This window comes from Oryx dammah, unplaced genomic scaffold, assembly GCF_014754425.2.
Source record: "Oryx dammah isolate SB20612 unplaced genomic scaffold, SCBI_Odam_1.1 HiC_scaffold_28, whole genome shotgun sequence".
Classification (NCBI taxonomy): Eukaryota; Metazoa; Chordata; class Mammalia; order Artiodactyla; family Bovidae; genus Oryx; species Oryx dammah.
In genome coordinates this window covers 78,679,827-78,704,724 of record NW_024070212.1, presented here as the reverse complement: position 1 = coordinate 78,704,724, position 24,898 = coordinate 78,679,827, and the positions used below count along the sequence as shown (strand labels likewise).

General features: G+C 40.0%; 1 protein-coding gene across 2 annotated transcripts in view; it reads left to right on the top strand.

Moving 5' to 3' along the window:
- CACHD1 (cache domain containing 1) overlaps nt 1–24,898 on the top strand; it is a 232,480-nt gene that overhangs the window by 182,090 nt on the left and 25,492 nt on the right. For both annotated transcript variants that reach the window (XM_040232671.1, XM_040232672.1), the window contains exons 9-16: nt 1,616–1,849; nt 7,423–7,572; nt 8,202–8,325; nt 9,118–9,235; nt 14,403–14,571; nt 20,281–20,423; nt 21,139–21,320; nt 22,216–22,326. In XM_040232671.1, coding sequence (XP_040088605.1) covers nt 1,616–1,849; nt 7,423–7,572; nt 8,202–8,325; nt 9,118–9,235; nt 14,403–14,571; nt 20,281–20,423; nt 21,139–21,320; nt 22,216–22,326 — 1,231 coding nt within the window. The remainder of the gene's footprint in view (nt 1–1,615; nt 1,850–7,422; nt 7,573–8,201; nt 8,326–9,117; nt 9,236–14,402; nt 14,572–20,280; nt 20,424–21,138; nt 21,321–22,215; nt 22,327–24,898) is intronic.

Sequence of the window (24,898 nt, the reverse complement as noted above, 5' to 3'; positions counted from 1 at the left end):
AAAGGGAACTGAACACAGATAAGAAGAGTGGAATGAACTGGAACTTTCAGGTCCCTCTGTGTCTGTCTCTTAACATATCTCACTTCACCTCTCAAGTTACAGCACTTCACTTTTGGCCACGTTTAACCTGGAAGCATAGAAGAAAGGGGATTCTGGGAAATGTCGTTTCCAGCATGACCACATTGTTGATAGAATAATCCAGTCTGCCACCCTACTTATTCTGCTGCCACCCCTGCATAATGCTTCATAATGGAGAGACATAAAATAACCCAATCCCTGGTATCTTATGCTATGCTCTTTATCTAGTAGATATTCCTGTTTGTTACTTTTCTTGTATATTTTGAAAGAGCCATGCAGTACATGACAAAAAAGGAAATGTTTTTATTGCCTCAAATTGTCTCTTTTTATCATTCACCCCTGTAAGCTTCTCAAGGGTGTAAGATCAGGGATCAATCACATTTTATGTGTTGTCTTTTACTCTGAAGTATACCACTTACCTCCCGTTTCAATTCTGTGTCAAGCAAAGGCAATGATAATCTGATTCTGATTCTCCTTCAGCATTGTCTGAGTGGAGCAAAATCTAAATTATTTATATACAATGTGTTAAGAAAGAAATTATATCCATTAGATCCTGCCATGATTTTAGAAATGGACTTCCAAAGCTAGAAGTATATATATTTCCTATTTAAAAATGATAGTCACTGAAGGTAGGTGAACCATGAACTCTTAGATTTTTTTAATGACTAAACAGTTCAAGAACATGAGGCAAAAATCTTTTTAAAACTCATTGGTAGAATTTCAGTAGTGACTGAAATAACTTGAATTTGTTTACAGTGGTACCCATATGGGATCAGTTACTAATCCTTTTGACTGTGTTCCAACAATAGCAAACCAAAACTTTAAAAAAGGTTTATTAAATTTATTTTTGTGCTATAGATTACAGATGTTGTAGAACAATACATCCCAGTATGCCTGAATCTTTTACAAAGATTTTTAAACTCTCTAAACATAAAAAATATATATTAAATAAATCAAATCCAGTATTATCCCTACAATATAAAACAAGAAAACATTTGTAATTAAACTGAGTTTAAAGAAATGGGGTTTGGAGACATCACTAAGTACAATCCATAATTCTTTCATTTAGTTGCATGAGACTTTGGCAAGTGTTTAATAGGCAAAGAGGTAAGAAATGAAATGGCAAACCTCAATCCTTTAAAACTCTTACAACTTCATCTACTAATTTAAATTAAATGCAGACTTGTTAATCATTACTTTTGCTTTCAAATATTAAATGCAGAAAACTAATTTACATTTTATAATTAAACTTTCAAGGAAGAAATCCTTGCTGAATGGGGCTCCTCTGTTTAGTCATGTGTTTTTCATCATTGCCTTTTGAAGAATTCCTTTGGCCTTGTTACTATTTGAGGAAAGATCATGCCTTCAGCTTTGTTCCTCTGCAGGAACTGGTATCTGTGTCCTGAGTCCTGTCTCTGCAAAGATCTCTTTGGCACTGCAAGACCTCACTGAGACCCTTATTAGATCTAAATGACAAGGCTATCCCAGAGATATACACGTTTGTTTCACATTGTCTTCCCTTGGCTTTCTATTTCAGATGGGGTGACTGGCTTGAAAGAGCTGGCTTTTCTAAGAGATCTGGCCGAACAGAACTCAGGAAAGTATGGCGTGCTGGACCGGATAGCCTTGCCTGTGATTAAGGGCAGCATGATGGTGCTGAACCAGCTGAGTAACCTGGAGACCACAGTTGGCAGGTTCTATACCAACCTTCCCAACCGGATGATTGATGAAGCTGTCTTTAGCCTCCCCTTCTCTGATGAGATGGGAGATGGTGAGTTCAGAGAAAACTTCCTACTGAAGGAAAGCAAAAAGAAGTGGACATGAGTCAAATAGTAGCTTTTAAATGTTGTTTAGTATTTGCCATGTGAGCATTAGGGAGAGTGGGCATCCCTTTCTCTGGTCAAAGGATTGTATAGCCTCCCCGCCACCAGCCCAGTGTGTACTATGTTCTAGAACAGAAATCTGCAGCCTTATTTCTTCCTCATTGCTCTAGCCTCAGTCAACATAATGGGTCTTGGGATAGGAGGTGGAAGGGAGGTACAAGAGGAAGGGAACTTATGTATTCTTACAGCTGATTCATGTTGATGTGTGGCAGAAACCAATACAACATTGTAAAGCAATTATCCTCCAATTAAAAATAAACAGTTAAAAAAAGCATAATGGGTACATCTAGAAGCTTTGTGAGGATTCCCCCCAATCTAAAAGTGAATTTGGTACTAAAGAGTAACTTTGCATAGCAAGTGGTAAATAAGGCAGAAGTGCTTGGGATTCAGCATCAAAGGCAAGGCAACACAGTGTAGTCAAATAGATACAGGCTTGACGTGGAGAAGATTTCAAATCCTACTCTACCACTTGTTATTTTTGGTAATGTATTTAATCTTGTTAACTCACATTTGGTTATCTGCAAAAACACGACATCTTTCATGTAGTAAATCTTTGGGTTATTAAGTTTATAAGATTTCAGTTCAGTTCAGTTGCTCAGTCGCCCATGAACCACAGCATGCCAGGCCTCCCTGTCCATCACCAACTCCCAGAATCCACCCAAACCCATGTCCATCGAGTCAGTGATACCATCCAACCATCTCATCTTCTGTTGTCCCCTTCGCCTCCTGCCCCCAATCGCTCCCAGCATCAGTCTTTTCCAATGAGTCAACTCTTTGCATGAGGTACCCAAAGTACTGGAGTTTCAGCTTTAGCATCATTCCTTCCAAAGAAATCCCAGGGCTGATCTCCTTCAGAATGGACTGGTTGGATCTCTTTGCAGTCCAAGGAACTCGCAAGAGTCTTCCCCAACACCACAGTTCAAAAGCATTAATTCTTTGGCACTCAGCCTTCTTCACATTCCAACTCTCACATCCATACATGACTACTGGAAAAACCATAGCCTTGACTAGATGGACCTTAGTTGGCAGAGTAATATCTCTACTTTTTAATAAGCTATCTAGGTTGGTCATAACTTTTCTTCCAAGGAGTAAGCATCTTTTAATTTCATGGCTGCAGTCACCATCTGCAGTGATTTGGGAGGCCCCCAAAATAAAATCTGACACTGTTTCCACTGTTTCCCCATCTATTTCCCATCAAGTGATTGGACCGGATGCCATGATCTTCATTTTCTGAATGTTGAGCTTTAAGCCAACTTTTTCACTCCCCTCTTTCACTTTCATCAAGAGGCTTTTTAGTTCCTCTTCACTTTCTGCCATAAGAGTGGTGTCATCTGCATATCTGAGGTTATTGATATTTCTCCTGGCAATCTTGATTCCAGCTTGTGCTTCATCCAGTCCAGCATTTCTCATGATGTACTCTGCATAGAAGTTAAATAAACAGGGTGACAATATACAGCCTTGACGTACTCCTTGTCCTATTTGGAACCAGTCTGTTGTTCCATGTCCAGTTCTAACTGTTGCTTCCTGGCCTGCATACAGATTTCTCAAGAGGCAGGTCAGGTGGTCTGGTATTCCCATCTCTCTCAGAATTTCCCACAGTTTATTGTGATCCACACAGTCAAATGCTTTGGCATAGTCAATAAAGCAAAAATAGATGATTTTCTGGAACTCTCTTGGTTTTTCCATGATCCAGCGGATGCTGGCAATTTGATCTCTGGTTCCTCTGCCTTTTCTAAAACCAGCTTGAACATCTGGAAGTTCACAGTTCATGTACTGCTGAAGCCTGGCTTCGAGAATTTTGAGCACTGGATAATTTACTAGCATGTGAGATGAGTGCAATTGTGCGGTAGTTTGAGCATTCTTTTGCTTTGCCTTTCTTTGGGATTCGAATGAAAACTGACCTTTTCCAGTCCTGTGGCCACTGCTGAGTTTTCCAAATTTGCTGGCATATTGAGTGCAACACTTTCACAGCATCATCTTTCAGGATTTGAAATAGCTCAACTGGAATTCCATTACCTCCACTAGTTTTGTTCATAGTGATGCTTTCTAAGGCCCACTTGACTTCACACTCCAGGAGGTCTGGCTCTAAATGAGTGATCACACCATCGTGATTATCCGGGTCTTTTTTGTACAGTTCTTCTGTGTATTCTTGCCACTTCTTCTTAATATCTTCTGCTTCTGTTAGATCCATACCATTTCTGTCCTTTATCAAGCCCATCTTTGCATGAAATGTTCCCTTGGTATCTCTAATTTTCTTGAAGAGATCTCTAGTCTTTCCCATTCTGTTCTTTTCCTCTATTTCTTTGCATTGATCGCTGAAGAAGGCTTTCTTATCTCTTATCTATTAGTGTCCAAAATACCTTTCAGTAATAATTAACTGATCTAGATTTATTATTTTGTTTTTTTTATTACTACTATTATTGTCATTAATATCCTGATTTCACAAGTTACCCATAATACAATGTCAGGGAAAGTGTCAGGTAATCTTCATATGATTAAATTTTTAGTCTTTAAAGCAGGAAAAATAACATTTCCATCAAAGTAATTGTGAAGATTAAATGCACTAGTATATTTAAAGCATCTAGAGGAAAGCCAGGCCAACACTGTGTGCTCAGTAAAAATACAGTTTTTTCTTTTCCTCAATTTCTTGCTTATCCTTTTCCCCTGCATCCTTCCCTCTCATCTTCTCTTGATAAGGAAGTTTAAGAGGCAGCTAATTACTAGGCAAACAGCATCACCATATGAGATCTTGTTTTTAAGTTCCATTTGCTAGGAATTTTCACAATATTCAGAGAAAACTCACATATAAAAAGTAATAAATGTTATAGAGGCTATGATTTATAGAAGTTCAGTAGATATGTTCTTTCTATAGGGAAGAAGCATGGTAGCTACTGCCACACCTCAATTTCTTTTTCCTTCCTAGTTCTGGCAGGGCCAACAGATGTGTATAGAATAGAAACTCATGCCTTTACATAAGGTTATTTCCTTTTATAGGGAGATGTCAGGTCTTAAATGCGAATGGCAATTTATACATTTTACCAATGTGGCTGAGTGCCAGTAAAGCATTTTGTCAGGCAGGGATGGACGAGACACATACCTCACCCTCAAGAAGTATTTTAATCAGATAAGAGAAAAATAGCTCAATGGAACATGACAATTCTGTGTGAAAGGAATTGAGACAGGTGTGGAGACTGAGTCCCGATCAAGCAGAGAGGATTACGTAGTCAAGTTCAGTTACCGTTAGCGGTATCATGTAGAGTGGGACCCTTCCCCAAATTTTCCATCCAGAAGCTACCATGTATGCTTTAAATTGAATTATATGCAAAGCTGATGCTTTCCAAAGTTTAGTCCTTGGGGTCTGTTTTATGACTCCCATGCAGTGGGTTTCAATCACTATCTACTGATCTGCTGCATTCCCCTACTAGAGTATATCATATTCATCTTTGTACTTTCACTCCCTGGAATTACTGGGTGACACTTCCTCTAACTCCATAACAAGGGGACCCTGAGTCTAAAGAAACTCATGTTTAGATGGCTCTAATTCAAAATCTCCACAGATTCAAGCATCAGTTACTAGACATATTTCTTTTAAAATGCAAGTCTATGTACTTCATGTAGTTATAATTTACTTCATGTGTTAAGAACTTTTAAGATCTACCCAAAGCAACTTTCAAATGTGCAATACTAATAACTATAACTATAGTCCCTATGCTCTGTACATTATATACCCAAAACTTACTTGTCTTACAGAAGTGTTGTATCCACTTCTTCCTTTCAAGTGGTACATATAATTGGCCTTTGCAGTCATAACTCAATAATATTTTGAGTGGACATCAGACACTATTCTCTCTGTAGAAGTCTTCAAGGTGATTTAAATCCCTTTCCTAGGTGTTGATACAAGAATGGCTTTCTGCCATGCTCGTAGGCATGAACATGTCATCAAGAAAGGCAGTCTTACTTTTCAGTTATCAATTTGGACAGAGGACTCTTTATCCCACTGTGACAAATAAAGTATGCTAAGACATAAGAGCAAGATGGAGAGAAACTATCCATCTTTTTGTTCTAAATTTTATTTAAAACCATGTGTTGTTGTTCAGTCAATAAGTTGTGTCCAATTCTTTGCAACCTCATTAGAACCATGGGATTGTAGAATTGTCAGGGTCCTAGAGATCACTTTGTCTCAGCTCCCCATATAATGCACAAGGAGACGCATTCAGAGAGGTGGCACATCTTAGCCAACTCAGTAGTAGAAATGAGAAGAGACCCCAGTTGTTCTGCTGCTCCGGGCAATGCGTTGACCACTGTTCATGCCTTCTACTTCTGCAGGTCTTCCTCCGCTTGGCTTTTCTCTTTCCCTATTTATCCTATTATATGGCCTATGAGCTAAGAATGGTTTTTATGTTTTTAAAGATTTGTTAGAAAAAAAAGAAAAAATATGCACCAGAGGTTAAATAGCTCACAAAGCCTAAAATATCTACTATCTGACCATTTATGTAAGTGTTTGCAAGCTCTTGGCCCAAGTGACTAGAAATACATTCCCTTAGAACTTTAATGGCTCCTTTAGCTGCTCAGAGTTCTAAGTGGCCAGATCATAAGATTCTGTACCTTTCTATGTTTTAGTTTTCTCACTATCTTTCTGGTTTTATTTTTTATAGGATTCATTAATAAAATAGAATACCTAATAAGCTTTCCTTTATCCATAATCTCTTTCATTTAACATCCACTAGAAATGAGTAAGGTGAGCTTGCTTGGTGGCTCAGCAGTAAAGAATCCACCTGCAATGCAGGAGACATGGGAGGCGGGTTCAATCCCTGTGTTGGGAAGGTCCCCTGGAGAAGGAAATGGCAATTCACTCCAGTATTCTTGCCCAGAAGCTTCCATGGACAGAGGAGCCTGGCGGGCTACAGTTCATGGGGTCACAAAAGAGTCAGACATGACTGAATGACTGAGCGCAGCACAGCACACAAATTGGTAAGCTAATTAGTGCTGTGTCCTTTAAATGGACATGAAGATCAAGGCTCAAAGTTATGTCCAGTATCATATGTATGATACATAAAGGGCACAGTTGGGCTAGAGCCCAGAATGTTAGATTCTTTGTCCAGTGGTCTTGCAAAGTCAGTTGAATCATCCCCATTTCAGAAGTAGAATGATATATATGTTGCTGATGTTTTGTATGGATCTGGATTGTCATATCCTTTTAGGTGAAAAAATAGTGGAAAAGGTACAAATTACCTCCATTTAAGTTAATGCAGATGTCTGAATTCCTAAAGAGTCTATTTCCCTCACTTATAACTCCTTTATGCTGTCAGCAAAGGCTTGGCTACTGTGCCACACAGGAAACTTCTTCAGAGCAAATTAAAATACTGTTTGCAGTCTTCGCAGTGCCTAGAGCACAGCACCAGCCTTTGTTCAGTGCCTTCTCTGACATATTTGGACTTTTTATTTTGTTTTTAACCCATAGGTTTGATAATGACTGTAAGTAAACCCTGTTATTTTGGAAACCTCCTTCTGGGAATTGTAGGTGTGGACGTGAACCTGGCTTACATCCTTGAAGACGTGACGTATTACCAAGACTCCTTGGCTTCCTATACGTTCCTCATAGATGACAAAGGTAATCTACTAAAACTTACATAGGAAAGAACGGTTTCTTTAACATCCAGAAGAAAAGTCATCTGCAGAGATTCTGATACTAATAAAGTAGGAAAATGACGGTATTTGTAGAAAAAGTGTGACTAGGACTACATATTTATCATAGAACACCATAACAATGGCAGAATGAATCTGAAGCTTGTGCGTTTGTTTCTATCTTGTGTTGAGGGGTAGGTAATAGCTACTTATAACCATCAGGAAATTAGACTTGAGAATTGAATGAAACATAGAAGTGATCCTTTGGATCTTTTTTTGGTCTATTTTGTTTTCTTAATATTTACTGACATTAAGGTTAATGTGATAGATTTTACAAAATGAAAACCAAATGGTCAGTACCTCCCAAATATTCTTGATTAGGGAGATGTTCAATAATTTAAGACATCTTGCTACACTTCCAAAGTTTTATGCAAGAAAGCATAAAACAAGTTCAGGTTTTATTGGACTCCTGAGTTACAGACTGAGAAGCTGAGTGTTGAACAGCCCTTTCAGAATATCCCACATTTCAAATCTATGATGAGCACTTTTATTAGAATCAGTTCTTCCTACAACATGTTTCCCATAGTGTGTATGTTATTTTTTTTCTTATTTCAGGGTATACCCTTATGCATCCATCTCTTACCAGGCCATATTTACTCTCAGAACCCCCCCTTCACACTGACATCATTCATTATGAAAATATCCCCAAATTTGAGTTGGTTCGGCAAAATATCCTAAGGTAAGGAAAAGGTGAGGGTCATAATATCTTGTTTTTTCCTATGGGAATAGGATCTATTGAGGTCAAATATGAGTGTTTATAATAAATAAAGCAAGTATGTAAATTATTTTAATGTTATCAAGAGTATGGTTTTTGATATAAGAATAATAGTCAAAATTTTGTTTACTTTGTAAAGTAGGTACGATCTCTTAGAACTATTATTTGGGGTGAATGTCTAATAAATTCTTATGTTCACATTGCCTTTAGTTGTAAAATCAGATATATCTCATCTCATTTTTAAAGATACTCCAGTTACACCAAATTGGAAATTGTTGGCAAAATCAGAGGTTAAGTTGAGGACCAGCTCTAGAGCGTGCCAAAAAATAGCTTGGCAAAGCACTGTCCATTCCAAGTTGACAGCACAATCATATACAACATTTTCTCTTGAAATAAGGAACAGATTGGATTTTTTCCAACCATGATACATTATTTTGGCAGATGGTAACCTACAGAGAAACGGGTCTTTGTGCTCATTGGTTGTAAATTAATGACTGAGTGATTTGAGACAAGTTAGTCTCTGGAAAGAATTAGAATCAGGGGGCAGGGGTAGAGAGGAAGGAATGTTTTCAGTGCAGAGCTGACATAATGCTTTTACAACATTGAAAATCTCATATTATCTCTTTCAAAAGTGATGAGCTTCATTGCTTTTCAAAATCAGGAGGTGGTCAATGACTCCCAGCATCTTCCCTGCCTTTAATTAAGTGCTTCATTTTATCTTTTGCCTGAAGTGTTTCATTCTGTTTGCCAATGCAGCCTCCCTCTGGGCAGCCAGATTATCGCAGTCCCTGTGAACTCATCTCTGTCCTGGCACATAAACAAGCTGAGGGAGACTGGAAAGGAGGCCTACAATGTTAGCTATGCCTGGAAGATGGTGAGTGCGAGGAAGCCTCCTTTGCTTCAAGGAGGTGCAGGATGGAACATTCCTCCTGATGCAGAAATTCTAGGGAATTGCAGTCTGGTAATGTTACTAATCTGTTGTAAAGTGATTGCAAAAAGAAGAGATTCCATAGAAACGTTATATTTTTCCCTTTTTTGTTTACAAAACCATTAATTACTCATGATGAATAAATCAAACCATATTAAAAAAAAAATAGAGAGTGAACTCTGCCCTTTCCCCTCCTGAGTTTGACCTCCCATTTCCCAGAGGTAACCACTCTGATCAATTTCAGGAAACTATTATTCACACACAGGCATGTATCTCTATGTGTGAAAACACATTTAATGGCTCTGTACTACATTATACAGATTGACCAAATTTCTTCTGAGTCACATGAATACACATTTAGATTGTATCCAGTTGGAGCAAGATCAAGTCAGTCCATCCTAAAGGAAATCAACCCTGAATACTCATTGGAAGGACTAATGCTGAAGCTCCAATACTTGGGCCACCTGATGCAAAGAGCCAACTCATTGGAAAAGACCCTGATGCTGGGAAAGATTGAAGGCAAAAAGAGAAGACGGCAGCAGAGGATGAGATGGCAAGATAGCATCACTGACTCAATGGACATGAGTTTGAACAAACTCTAGGAGATAGTGAAGGACAGGGAACCCTGGTGTGCTACAGTCCGCGGGGTCACAAAGAGTCAGACACAACTGAGCAACTGAACAACAGCATCAGTTTGTTTTTTATCATTTTCAGCTTAGATTGTGGAAGCTGGGCATTGAAAAGGATATACAAAAGCATGAATGTCCTCCACTGATGCCAAGGAAAAGAAAGATTTAGATTACAATGTGTACTGCCCCCATGTCCACAAGCAGATTGCTAGCCACGCCTGTGCTACCCACTGCAGGTTTCTTTCACTAGCCTCATTCAGACTCTTCAGCTTCAGGGGACTTCCCTTGTGGTATAGTGGTTAGGGATCCACCTTGCAATGCAGGGAACACGGGTTTGATTCATGGTTGGGAAATTAAGTTCCCATATGCCTAGAGGCTGCTAAGCCCCATACGCCTTAACTAGAGAGAAGCCCACTTGCAACAAGGAAGATCCTGCATGCTGCAGGGTTAATTTTTCACACCAGAAAGAGTGAGCCGGACACCAGAATTTTGAATTGAAAAATACTTTTATATTTAAAATTGGAGATTGCTTATCTTACACTATATCCTATTTGAAATAAACATTTTTAAAAAAGAACACTGAGCCTCAAAGAATCATAGAGAAATAGAATCTGACACACACCACCCATCTTACTTGATGTTTTTGTCCTTAACTCCCTCTCCCAAGCATAGCATAACAGGGCTTTTATGGGGCCCTAAATACTCTAATTGACCAAAAGAAGAGTAGACTTTGATCTTTTTTTTCTATCATTCAGTAATAATCACTAAACTTAAAATACAGTCATACTCGAGATTCTCTTAGAAGGCCATTTCTGATGTTTTTATTTTATTTATTTATTTTTTTAAGTCACTCAGTTGTGTCCGACTCTGCAACCCCGTGGACTGTAGCCCACCAGGCTCCTCCGTCCGTGGGGTTCTCCAGGCAAGAATGCTGGAGTGGGTTGCCATTTCCTTCTCCAGGGGATCTTCCCAACCCACGGATTGAACCCAGGTCTCCCACATTGCAGGCAGACGCTTTAACCTCTGAGCCACCAGGGAAGCCCTCTAATGTTTTTCATATGTGTTGTCGACCCTAAATGGATCTGTTTATTCATCCTTTTAAGTACTGCTGTTGAAGATTGACTGTGAACAGTCAAAGAAGGACAAAGAAGAATGATATTTCCTGCCCTCACAGAGCTTCCAGCTTAGCAGTGGATTCACAGTTCAACACCTCCGTGCACTGTCTACATAGGAATCAGGAGAAGCCAACATGCCTCTAGACACGACTCTCTTATGATCTTCTTATTTGCTTTTTATGGAATCATAAGGCAACAGCAATTTCTAAAATAGAAATGAAACTAAACAAAATACTAAGACCATTTGAGAAGCTTATGTTTATCAGCCTAATTCTACTGATATTTTGCTGATAATACAGCAAAAAGTCAATGTCTGTTTCAAAACTCTCTGAGACAGCTCATTTTCAGGAATTTTTTTCTTTTTGTAATGATTTACCATCTGCCCTTTATAAACATACAATTTTTAAATAAGGACTAATTGCTTAATTTTTCACATCAGAAAGAGTGAGCCAGACACCAGAATTCTGAATTGAAAAATACTTTTATATTTAAAATTGGAGATTGCTTATCTTATACTGTATCCTAATTGAAAGCAACTCAGGTACATCCTGATAAAAAAAAAATCTGTATTAATATTTGTAGGCATTAAAAGAGAAGGAAATAGAGGCATTTTAAGACCTTCTTTGTATAGTAAATAAACCTAGTATTAACATTTGGGGAAGTATAATCTTTATAAAGACTGTCTTTCTTCCATGGTATTGACACATTTTGGCCACTCTACTTAGCCAAATGAATATAATCATGTAATCACTTCAGGTAGAAGTGTTAACTTTCTCAGAGTTCTGAAAATGTCAGTTCATTTCAGTCGCTCAGTTGTGTCCAACTCTTTATGACCCCATGGACTGCAGCACGCCAGGCTTCCCTGTCCATCACCAACTCCCAGAGCTTGCTCAAACTCATGTCCATCGAGTCAGTGATGCCATCCAACCATCTCATCCTCTGTCATCCCTTTCTCCTCCTGTCTTCAATCTTTCCCAGCATTAGGATCTTTTCCAATGAGTCAGTTCTTCACATCAGGTAGCCAAAGTATCAGAGCTTCAGCTTCAGCATCAGTCCTTCCAGTGAATATTCAGTGTTGATTTCCTTTAGAATTGACTGGTTTGATCTCCTTGCTGTCCAAGGGATTCTGAAGAGTCTTCTCCAACATCAGTTGTCAAGAACATCACTGTTAAGTGAACATTTAAAGTGGTAATAAATAATAAGATTGAAGTTAAAAGGCTTGTCTGATTACCCAGGAAGAAGAACAAGAATTTTTAAGCTCTCTCTAGTTACATCAGCAGAAGGAGGGGAGTAAGTACTCTTGTCCTCTGGAATGAAATGGATTCTTCTACTAAATATAATTTAAATATATTTAGTTGATGTTGATAATAATTGGTTAAACTTCTTGGCATCCATAGATATAGCAGATATTGATGGATTATTTCACTGAGTTAATTTAAATGTAACATGAGAGATTATGTTAGCAGCATTAAGAGATTACTACTTTGTCACTATGCAACACAAGTCTGTCTGTGAGCATTGAGGAGGCTGCATGCTGTGACAGAAGGAAATACTGACTAATATCAGAAGGGATTGCAACATTCCAGTGTTGTACAGGCATGGTTCACTTCAAAACATGAATCCCATGGATAATCAGTGAAAAAACCCCTCCCCACTCATGGAGGCCACTTCTAGATATGTTATACATAATTCCTTAATGCAAGAAACTACTTTTTCAGCTAAGAACACAATAGCAAGGAGACCTATTTTGAAATCTGTTTTCCTTTCCAGCTAGAAATTATGAAGTGTTGCTTTTAGATGCTTAGGGTAGTTCTTTTTTCTCTCTCTCTTATATAATTGACCCTTGAAGAGAAAGAATTTTTATCTTACAGAATTGACTTTTTTCTCTTATAGAATTCTGATAAGAGAATAAGAATTCTCCTATAGAACTTCCTTCGGAGAAGGTAATGGCAACCCACTCCAGTACTCTTGCCTGGAAAAACCCAGGGACAGAGGAGCCTGGTAGGCTGCAGTCCGTGGGGTCGTGAACAGTTGGACACGACTGAGCGACTTCACTTTCACTTTTCACTTTCATGCATTGGAGAATGAAATGGCAACCCACTCCAGTGTTCTTGCCTAGAGAATCCCAGGTTGGAGGATCCTGGTGGGCTGCCGTCTGTGGGGTCGCACAGAGTCAGACACGACTGAAGTGACTTAGCAGCAGCAGCAGCATAGAACTTCCTGCAGCACAGGAAGCAAACTCAAAAGATGCTGAGACAGGAAGAGGGCAAATAGTAAACGCCACTTCAGAATACTCTTTCTAACTTGTTGGGTTGAGGAAGAGGATTAAATTTGCTAATGTAATTGAATATCCTTGGCAGCAGTACTTGAAAGCAATTCCAGGAAGATGCAAATTCCCCTGTGTTTAAAAAGACTCTGCAGCTATCCTCAGAAACCACGTATTATACTTAACTCTAACCTGCCTAGTTAAAAAAATTTCTCCTTAATTGTTAAATTATCTTTTGAGTTGCTTTGATTCTGGCCATCTTTTAGTTCTGACTTTGCTGGTTATCACTCTTTTCATTTATTTACAAACCACCTTTAAAATATATTCTGTTCAGCTCTTAATATAATGAACTTAGAGAAGTTTGACTTTCTTGTATTTTTAAGACAAGGAGCTAGAACTACATAGCTTGACTTGGCCTTTGATTCATGTAGACATTTTTCCCACCAAATTTTATTCAAGCATCCATTTCTAGGAGCAGAATGAATCTGAAAGAACTTCTGTCTCTACATAGGAGCTTAAATTAGGCCAAATTACAACACATTTGCCTTTCCTGGTCTGAAAGGACAAGTCAAGCCAGCTTTGCTAGGAAGCAATAGGGTTCACACTGTTCATGAGAAGTGTTCATTGGGAATAGAATGAGTAAACCGGATTCTGTACAGGCTGTGTTATATGGATTCATAATTGGCATTTAAAATACTCAATTCTCGGAACACTCACTGCAAAACCAACTGTATATTTTACAACGCATTTCCAACCCAAACAGAAATAAATGTTGTATTCGTATGCCATGTTCCAGCTTGTATCCATTAGCTTAAATAAGCAAAAGAGGACTAGGGTTACTGTTTTAGAGAGACTATTTTCTAATCCCTTCATCAACTCCATGATTTTCTGTTACATGCATTAAGTTCCCTCGATCAGAAAGAAAAATAAATGTAATTTTTTGCCAGAACCATTTTCTATTACCCCATCTTCCCATCTTCCCTTCACTCATCACGTATTTTTGTGTGGGTTAGAAGCAGAGATAGCAGAAAGTAATGTTGACCAACTTATTATCTCTAGGAACCTTCATTTCTGTATTAACATTTTCTTTGTCAATTTCCCAGGTCCAAGATACTTCCTTCATTCTCTGTATTGTGGTGATACAACCAGAAATACCTGTCAAACAACTGAAGAACCTCAATACTGTCCCCAGCAGCAAGCTGCTCTACCACCGGTTGGACCTCCTGGGCCAGCCTAGTGCTTGCCTCCACTTCAAACAGCTGGCCACTCTAGGTAAACCCTGTGCTTTTCAATTTCCTTTGTGGTCTTCCTGCTAGCAGCTCACCATGAGCATCAGTTTGAATTAAGATGCTGAATGCCTTCCCAGGCGGCTCAGTGGTAAAGAATCCATCTGCCAATGCAGAAGAGGCAGTTTTGACCCCTGCGTCAGGAAGATCCCCTGGAGGAGAAAATGGCAACCCACTCCAGCATTTTTCCTGGAAAAATTCCATGGACAGAGGATCCTGGTGTACTACAGTCCATGGGATCTCAAAGAGTTAGATGTGACTGAGCACACTAATACCTGCAGTGCCAGTGTGGGGAGACAAATGTAAAAACGATTTGAGGCCTTGCCTTGTCTCTGGTTCTCCATCAGTCACTAAGATGAGGATTTGTGGGTTGGTGACTTATTCAGGATGAACTCTCAGAAGAAACAAGTAAAGAAGTGAAGTTAACAGGAGAAGGAAGAAAGGAGAAAGCAAGCCAGAATTTGATTTTAAGTGACGTTCCAGCCTCATCCTAGTCCTAAGGGAGGCTTTGGAGTGTAAATTACACTGCAAAGCTTTCCCTGACTCAGGAAAGGGAGCTGAACTTTCATATTCCTCAGTCACTTCTAGGCTTCTGCTAATGCAGGACAAAGAGGTTTTAGCAGCCCAAAGAATGTCCATCAAACAGAGTGGTAGATATGGCCCACTAGAGGCAGGCACACAGATAATGAAGATGCAAGGGTACAGCATAGGAGGTGGAAAAATGGTAAAGAGTCCAAGGGTAGCACACCTACATATCTACAGAGTGTATATCTGTACCTACCACAGATCCCTGTCTTCGAAAGCGCTTAGGAAATAGGCAAATAATTCAAAGAAATTTGCATTTGTTCTGTGCCCAGTATTTTACAGCCATCATCTGAGTTGGCCTATTACAGATAAGGACTTTTGGGCTTATCAAAATATTGGGTTGGCCAAAAAGTTCGTCTGGGTATTTCCATATCATCCTGTGGGAAAAGCGGGATGAACTTTTTGGCCCACCCAATCATAACTTTCCCATGGTAACACAGAAAGAAGCGAGGCTCAGATGTGGTCCGTGCTTCTCCCATGCCTGATATGCCCCTTTCATTGCCTGCTGCCGTGTGCCAGATGCAGCCTAGGCTTCTGTGGTGTACGTTATATGTCGCAGTGTACTCACAGTACTGTCAAACAGGTATTTTCTTTTTCACCTTTGAAAATACTTAGAAGTCACCATCCATTCTCCAGTTTCAAAATGAGAGCCCTTGGGTTCAGGTTTCTCTTTTACATTCCATCCTACAGAGTTTTCTGCCTGGATATGAGATCAACAGAGCAGGCCAGCCTAAGTAGTTTTATCTATGACACACTCCATCAGTGTGGACAACTTAGATGGCCAGAGATGTCTACTTGGATTTACATTTCCTTGTTTGTTGTAATTTAGGTTTGAGGGAAAGGGAGTTGCCTTCTGTTTCTATAGAAAAGAGCAAGTGAGTGATTGAGTGAAAGTTGCTCAGTCGTGTCCAACTCTTTGTGACCCCATGGACTCATTTTCCAGGCCAGAATACTGGAGTAGGTAGCCTTTCCCTTCTCCAGGGGATCTTCCCAACCCAGGGATCGAACCCAGATTTTTCCGCACTGCAGGCGGATTCTTTACCAGCTGAGCCACCAGGGAAGCCCAAGAATGCTGGAGTGGCTAGCCTATCCCTTCTCCAGTGGATCTTCCTGACCCAGGAATCGAACCGGGGTCTCCTGCATTGCCAGCGGATTTTTTACCGGCTGATCTACCAGGGAAGCCCCATACAAATGAGTATATCCTTTAATTCATATTTTTAAGAACTACTTAAAGAAAAGCTCAGATATGCATAATTCCCTTAGTCACTATGGGAAACACTACTATACTACTGCTGGTGAAAACAAGGTAATAAAAAAAAAAGTTTTATTTATTATTTATTTAATTAATCTTTAAAAAAATTTTACTGAAGTATAGTTGATTTACAAGGCCAGTCTTTTTAAATTTGGGACAGCAAAGTGCAGCAGTTTTTCTTAATGGGAAAAAAAAAAAAAAGCCCAAGCCTAGATTTTTTATTTCCTTCAGATAATCCCTTATAGCTATACCATCCAGTATGGTAGCTAGTAGCCACAGGTGACTACTGAGCACTTAAAATGTGGCTAAACCAAGCTGAGATTTATTGTAAGTATAAAATACATACTTAATTTTTTGTATTGATTACATGTTAAAGTAATGTTTGGATATATTGGAGGCTATAAAATACACTAGTAAAATTAACCTGTTTGGTTTTCCTTTTCTTCATGTGGCTACTAGAAATTTTTATATCACAATGAGGGATTACATTGTATTTCAGTTGGACGGTCCTGCTCAGTTGGAAATTTTCACTCCCAGAAAATGTAGAGCTTTATCAATGTCCATACATTACTTAGGACTAGTGAGCTGGTCTGGGGGCACACGGACAAACCTTATGCCAGTGTCCAACTTCCATTGGGTACTCTTTCCACTGTACAACCCAACTTCATTTTGGCCATAGAACTCCCCTAGGGCAATATGTGGAGAGACCACTGAGGATAGTTTAGTATCAGTTGGTAATGAAAGTGAAGCAGGATAATTCAAATATTTTTTGAAAGAAATGGAAAATAAGGGACAATGGCAAATAAGTGATTTTTACCTAATTCCATTGATGATGGGGATTTTGAGGGAAGGTATTAATTTAGGTTGGAGCTCCCTTCCAGAGGTCTGAAGCATGGGGCATTGTCTTTCTTGGTATACAAAGAGGGACAGAGGAATTTTGAAAGAGTACCTCATCCTGTGCAGTTGTGTACACAGGTATGTAAGTACCGTGTGTCTTATGTATGTAAGAGCTTTGTGTCTAGCTCCTAGACATAAGACTTTGGGTCCTGTATCTTGGTTTTTCCTCTCCTTTTATCCACATCACTGCAAGGAAGTTCCCCTCCCCGAGTTGTCTCTCCCCCCCTTCTTCTGGTCCAACTCTTATCCCTGAGATGTTTTTTATATCATTGTGTTGTTCTAATATTGTTGTTTTCCTTTTTTTTTTTTTTTTTTTCTTTATTCTTATCTCTGCAACTGGGTCCTAAGTTCTTTGAGTTTCGGGACAGTCGTTTCTCTCTGGCACACGTTGCACAGAAGGCCCCCGAGCATATACACATGAACTCATTGCTAGGCAACCTAACCTTTTTTTAGCCACTGGCCTTCTTTTCCTTGATGTGGATACAATAATTACTCCCAAGCTATAATATGATGTTATGAGAGTTAAAGGAGATGCAGCAATACTGGAAGCATTGTGTTGTGGTAAAGGAACACTGCAGTTCTGACCCATCCTGCTCAAAAATCCTGGATGAAACCTTTTTTAAGTTTTTTGAAAATTATCAGAGAACTAACCTAATTGGTAATGGACCAACGCGCAGAAGCTTATAAGAACCCAGAGAAGAAAGCTGCCATCTAAAACTGGTTTTACTGTACTCATATTTATCAACCCAGAAGAGGGACTTCCCCGGCGGTCCAGTTATTAAGGCTCTGTGCTTCCAATGCAAGGGGCTCCCATTCAATCCCTGGTCAAGGAACTAAGATCTTAAATGCTGCATGGTGTAGCCAAAATGCAATAATAATAATAATCAATCCAGAAGAAACAACTGTGAAATTTTGCTTTAGGTAGCTTCTTTGGGCTAAGGAGAGCGACAAAAATCAAATCCAAGGTCCTCAAAATGTGGAGACTTACAAGTGAAACTGACCTTTTCTGCCCTCCACCTTCCCCCACACACATACCTACTTTTAGCAGAGGTCACAGAGGACTATATATTTAGGGTAAGAATGAATTGGAACTACGTCAGCCCTTGACGTGAGATTCCTGGCTTCTGAGTTGTCTAAGGAATCTCGAGTGTTAGCTCATCATGGATGAGTTGAATACTGTAGTCTCCCAGCGTAGCACTTGGGTCATTATCCTGTCTCATTGTTGGAAGAGTTTCCACCTCCCCATCCTGCCTCATCTTGGGATTGGCACAGCAATCCTTTGTGGAGGAAAATATTCCCATCCTGTTGAGCCTCAGCATTTACTACAAAATTGTTTGTAAGCCCAGCATCCAGTGACAGAAAACCAGGCCACAAGGAAATGAGACACCGTGAGTGAGAACTAACAAAGAACAGAGAAGGACCCACAGATTTAAATGAGATGATACATGTGATAGTGCTTTCTAATACTTTTAAAAATATACAGTTGATTAAAATTTCAAAGACAAAGATGTAGTGTTTTTATTTCATAATGTAATTCATTGCAAGGATTTCTGTCATAACAACACTGGGTTTTTCCTCTTAAGTAAGACCAACAATTAACTACTCCATTTTCATAGATTTTGTTTATGCTATGTTTAGTTGTGCCCATCTGTGAGTATAATTTTTTTTAGTTGAGTCTTGCATTGACTCCACTTTTATTCCATTTTTCTTATTCCTCGATAATCATACTAATATGAACAATAAGAGTCAAAACTTACAAAGACATGTGACTTGTGCAAGGACTGTTCTAAATGCTTTACATTTATTAAATCATTTTCTTTGTGTATATTAACTTACATAACCTACTAACTCTGTAGGATTGGCACTGCTGTTTCCCCCACTTTGCAGGTGATAAAAACATCACATGTATTCTAACTTGTCCAAAAGTCACACAGGCTTCCCAGGAAGTACAGTGGTAAAGAATCCACCTTCCACTGCAGGAGATGCAAGAGACATGGGTTCAATCCCTGCATTAGAAAGATCCCTTGGAGTAGGAAATGGCAACCCAATCCAGTATTCTTGCCTGGAAAATTCCATGGACAGAGGAGCCTGGCAGGCTATATAGTCGATGGGATTGCAAAGAGCTGGACTGAGCAACTGAGCATGCCACACATCACACAACCAGGAAATGGTGAAGCCCAGGTCCAACCCTGTCTGACTTTATGTCGTGTCCTACCTCCTTGGTCCAGTAAGTGTAAGATGTTATATGTGGATCTAAGGTATGTTGGGGCTTACCTCGTGGCTCAGCTGCTAAAGAATTCACCTGCAATGCGGGAGACCTGGGTTCAATCCCTGGGTTGGTAAGATCCCCTGGAGAAGGGAAAGGCTACCCACTCCAATATTCTGGCCTGGAGAATTCCATGGACTGTATAGAGTCAGTATGTTGAATAGTTACATTCTCAACCCGTGTGTCTCTTTAGGTTTCAGTTCAGTTCAGTCGCTCAGTCGTGTCTGACTCTTTGCGACCCCATGAATCGCAGCACTCCAGGCCTCCTTGTCCATCACCAACTCCCAGAGTTCACCCAAACCCACATCCATTGAGTCGGTGATGCCATCCAGCCATCTCATCCTCTGTTGTCCCCTTCTCCTCCTGCCCCCAATCCCTCCCAGCATCAGGGTCTTTTCCAATGAGTCAACTCTTCGCATGAGGTGGCCAAAGTACTGGAGTTTCAGCTTTAGCATCAGTTCTTCCAATTAACACCCAGGACTGGTCTTTAGAATCCAGGACTGTAAGCTCCCTGCAGGGAGAGAATCTGACTTTTGTCCTCCCCAGCTCCTTCCGGTGTGGAGTTCTTTGCTTTCCTTAGGAGTGACTCTAAGCCCTTACAGCTGACAGATGGGCAGAGCCTTAGCCAGGCTTTTGTTTGAGCCTGAGGTGCAGGCCCCGTGTTCTGAGACCTGCTTTGTTTGCTTCTCTTTCAGAAAGTCCAACCGTCATGCTGTCTGCTGGCAGCTTCTCCTCCCCTTACGAGCACCTCAGCCAGCCAGAAACAAAGCGTATGGTAGAGCACTACACAGCCTATCTCAGCGACAACACCCGCCTCATCGCCAACCCGGGCCTCAAAGTGAGTGCTGTCCTGGGGCCCGCGTTTCTGCTTTGCCCCTCCACAAGCCCGGGAGGGGATGCTGCAGTGAACCTTTGAAGTGGGAAGCCAGCCTCTGGATCTGTGCCTCTTAGCTGGAGAGCCAGAAAGACAGAGTGTGAGGCCCAGGGGAGGCTGGCCGGCGAGGACCCTTCTGATGGATTAAGAAGCCCTGTGGGCCAGATGCAGAATATCTTTCAGGCTTTAGATGCAGTAGAGGCTTTCTAAGTAGGCGGGGTAGGAGTTAGAGACCAGAGAAACTTTCCCAGCCCCATTTTTCCCAGGGGGATGAAGTAAAGTGCCCCTACTGTCTATTGAGATAAATATGATGTAAGGAGCAGAGATTTAGGGGATGTATGTGTGTGTGGGGGGGGGTGGGGTGTGGGTGTGTGTGGGTGTGCACATGCGCCTGTGTGTGTGTTTAATTATTTAATGCTGCACTATAGGTTCTTTCCTCATAAATGCAAGAAAGCCTAAGTAGGATGAACAACTGAGTAAGTCACACGTCCACTGGCTGTATTTCAGGAAGCTTTTGTTTTCACCAAGTTTGGCTGTATCCATCTGCTGTGGAAAGATTTTAAAGAAGTAATTGGGCTTGGCTTCTCTGCAAGAGAGCTTTGGGAAGCTCTGCCAGCAGGCCATTCTCTTTTCATGTGAGTCTTAAAGGATCCCCGCTATGTCTTCCTTTGTTTCCCAGTTCTCTGTCAGAAATGAAGTAATGGCTACCAGCCACGTCACAGATGAATGGATGACACAAATGGAAATGAGTAGCCTGAACACTTACATTGTCCGCCGTTACATAGCAACACCCAATGGCGTCCTCAGAATTTATCCTGGCTCCCTCATGGACAAAGCATTTGATCCCACTAGGAGACAATGGTGAGTTTTAGGGGCTTCCATTATCAAAGGTTCTTCCCCAACCCTGGAGAGACATGATAAGTACACACAATAAAGCAACTTCTGGCAGTCATATTTAAAGAACATACGTTTCATGGCAGTGAAAATATGTTTTTGTATTGTTTTTTAAACGTAGTGTGAACAGCAGCTTTGTGGGCTTCCTCTGTCTACAATGCTTTTATCTCTTTATTGAGCTGTTGAGACTGAAATGCTTTATACTTGGCAATTTCAGTTCCTAGTGGTTTGATTCCCCCCTTATATGCAGTGTGTCCACAATGGATATACTTAATGTCATTGCATATGATCATGGTGTCAAATTACAGCTCATATATGACCTATGAAAAATGACATAAAAACTGAAAAATACTTTTTTACTTCAAGGATTTATTTTTACTCTGATTTTCAAAAGCAAAAGCTGGTCAGGTAGTATAGCAAGGGGCAACCTAGGCATAAAAACAGGGTTTCTCTTATTGAGCTGCTTAGCAGCCGAGTTACTCGTGAGTTGGCTCATCTTTTTTACCGCCTGTTCTCCCGCCCTTCCCAACCCAGGGCACATTTTTATGTGCCCAGTTGTGTTTGTCCCTACCTGATTTATTAATCTTTGGTTTTGCCTCTAAAACATCTATATTTTTAGAAGTTTATTAAAATCTCACATATATACTGAGTTCAGCATCTTTTCAAAAGAGAGTTTCATATTTTTACTGACCCCTTGTTGTTGATGCTATAGTCAGATATAAAGGGTGGGAATCCTTTTGAACTTACATGTAACATAAGCACAGTTTACAATGTTTTTTTAGGTTGCAAGCTCACTTTTCTTTGAAATGTACAAAGTTGTTGTTCATCCATTAAAGTAAGGACTTTCTTTGGTCTCCGTCAGGTATCTCCATGCAGTAGCTAACCCAGGTTTGATTTCCTTAACTGGCCCTTACTTAGACGTTGGAGGAGCTGGCTACGTAGTGACTATCAGTCATACAATTCATTCATCCAGGTAATATTTCTTTATTTTTAATTTTCTCTTTAATTGGAGGATAATTCCTTTACCAATGTTGTATTGGTTCCTGCTGTACAGCAACGTGAATCGGCTATATAAATACATTTTGCCCTCCCTCCTGGGCCTCCCTCCCATCTCACATCTCCGAGTCATCACGGGGCACTGAGCTGAGCTCCCTGTGTTACACAGTAGCTTCCTGCTAGCTGTCTATTTTACACACAGTAGTAAAATTCATCCACCCTCTCCTTCCCCCGCCTGGTAATAGTTCAATTAATATTTACTCATTTCTTGAAAACATTAAGGATATTTTGAAAATCTGAATAGAATAGTAGATAGCAAGGAGTAGTAGCAAAGGTATGACATTTGATACCGGCAAGCTGGGATTTGAATATCTTCTCTGTGTTATCTTGGTTTTCCTAAACTTCCTGATGTCTATAAAATGGGGATAATATTTACCTTACAAGGTTATCATGTGATTGAGTCAATAAAAGCACTTAACTCTGTTAGTGGCCATGAGGGTGCTTATGAAGAAGAAAAACAGAGATGTTAGATTCAGTAAAGCAGTTCCTGGAAATGCCAGTCTTAAACCAATCAAAGAAATAGGCAGTAATTATTATCAGAGAGTGTTTTCCCAAACAAAGAGTACTGCTAGTGAAAGAAATGTATCAAGACAAAATTCTTCCTTCTTGTGTTTGAGTTTCTTTAGAATTATATATGGCAACCCACTCCAGTACTCTTGCCTAGAAAATCCCATGGACAGAGGAGCCTGGTGGGCTACAGTCCATGGGGTCGCAAAGAGCTGGACACGAATGATTGACTTCACTTTCACTTTTCACTTTCATGCATTGGAGAAGGAAATGGCAGCCCACTCCAATGTTCTTGCCCAGAGAATCCCAGGGACAGAAGCCTGGTGGGCTGCCGTCTATGGGGTCGCACAGGGTCAGACACGACTGAAGCGACTTAGCAGCAGCAGCAGAAGAATTATATAGGAATTTATTGTTGTCGTTATGATGGTTTTGTTGCTGTTCTTACTTTGCCTTTGCACTCTCTTGAGAAATGAATGGCATTTTGAAAACTGATTTTTCCAAGAATGCTATAAAATGACAGTATCACTGTAAATATATTTAGGGTGCTTTATATTTCAGGTTTTTGAGGTTTCAATATTTAAGCTACAAATGTCAGTGAAATGTTGGATAAGGAGGAAAGTCAAACACGTTGTTTTAATCCCTTCATTGTACAAATCACTATTTTTTCCTTAGCAACCAGTAGAGACTATATCTTGACTGGTATCTGTAATGATGCCTTAAAATTTATGGGAGACAGATTTTCTTGCTAACGTTATGCTTTTCACTGGTGCTCATTATATATCAACTGATTGACATCAGTAGAATTATTCTAATGCTAGTTCATTGGGAACAAGAACTGGGACGCAGTGCGGTGTGGAATTTCAATAGCATGACCTGTGTCTCCATGGTAAGCAGGGCCCTGTCGCCCGCCAGATACTGATTTCTTTTCAGGGCATGGTATCTATTTGGCTTCATCACATATGAACAAGCAGACATTCTCTTAGAACAAATCTTTTCAATGTTTTTAGTAACAGACCATCTATAAGGCATATACCTACTGTTGTCTGAATAGCAAGACTTATCTTTTCTCTCATATATTCTAGTCAATTGAGAAAAAGTAAACAAAGGTGTTTTTTTGAGGGGACAGCAGTCACCTTGATCTTTGATGACAAGGATATGGGCTGGAATCGGGCTCTTAAAGGTGATGCTTGGAGCAGGGAGAGGATGCCTACCTGTGTGTGTCTTTCTTATTCCTTGACATATTCCTTGATCTGGTTTCTCCCGTCTGCCACTCATTATCAAGAACCATTAACTTTTCCTCCTACACAGTATGGTTTTGCTATGGGAGAGGCAGGGGGATCACAGAGAGGTGCAGATTTTTATGCTCATATACTTGTTTTTGTCAGAATTTGAGTGGGTGGAAGAAATTCTCATTTATTTATAAATATTTATCATGTCATCCCAAATGAAGCATGATGGAAATAGGATGGACTTTCAAGTTAGAAAATATCTTGGGTTCAGTTCCCTTATTTGGTTATTGTTTGTGACTCAGACAGTAAAAGAATCTGCCTGCAATACAGGAAACCTGGATTTGATCCCTGAGTCAGGAAAATCCACTGGAGAAAGGAATGGCTACCCACTCCAGTATTCTTGCCTGGAGAATTCCATGGACAGAGGAGCCTGGTTGGCTACAGTCTATGAGGTCCCAAAGAATCAGACACGACTGAGTGACTAACACTAATAGTGTATTTAGACTACACAAGTTTAGCTATTTAAGTTTAACAAGAGTTAAAAGGCCTGTCCATCACTCTCTCAGTGAGCGTGTATTCCACGAATATGTATCTGCTCATGCCTTTTATGCAGTCCCATGGATTTGATTGTTTGAACATTTTCCTTAGGTGAGCATGTTTTTATTATTTAAAACCTTCTATTTTGTTCACTGTATAATTTAGAATGCAAGTCAACTACTGCTTCTGGTTTTCAACCAAGGCAACCACAGCTTT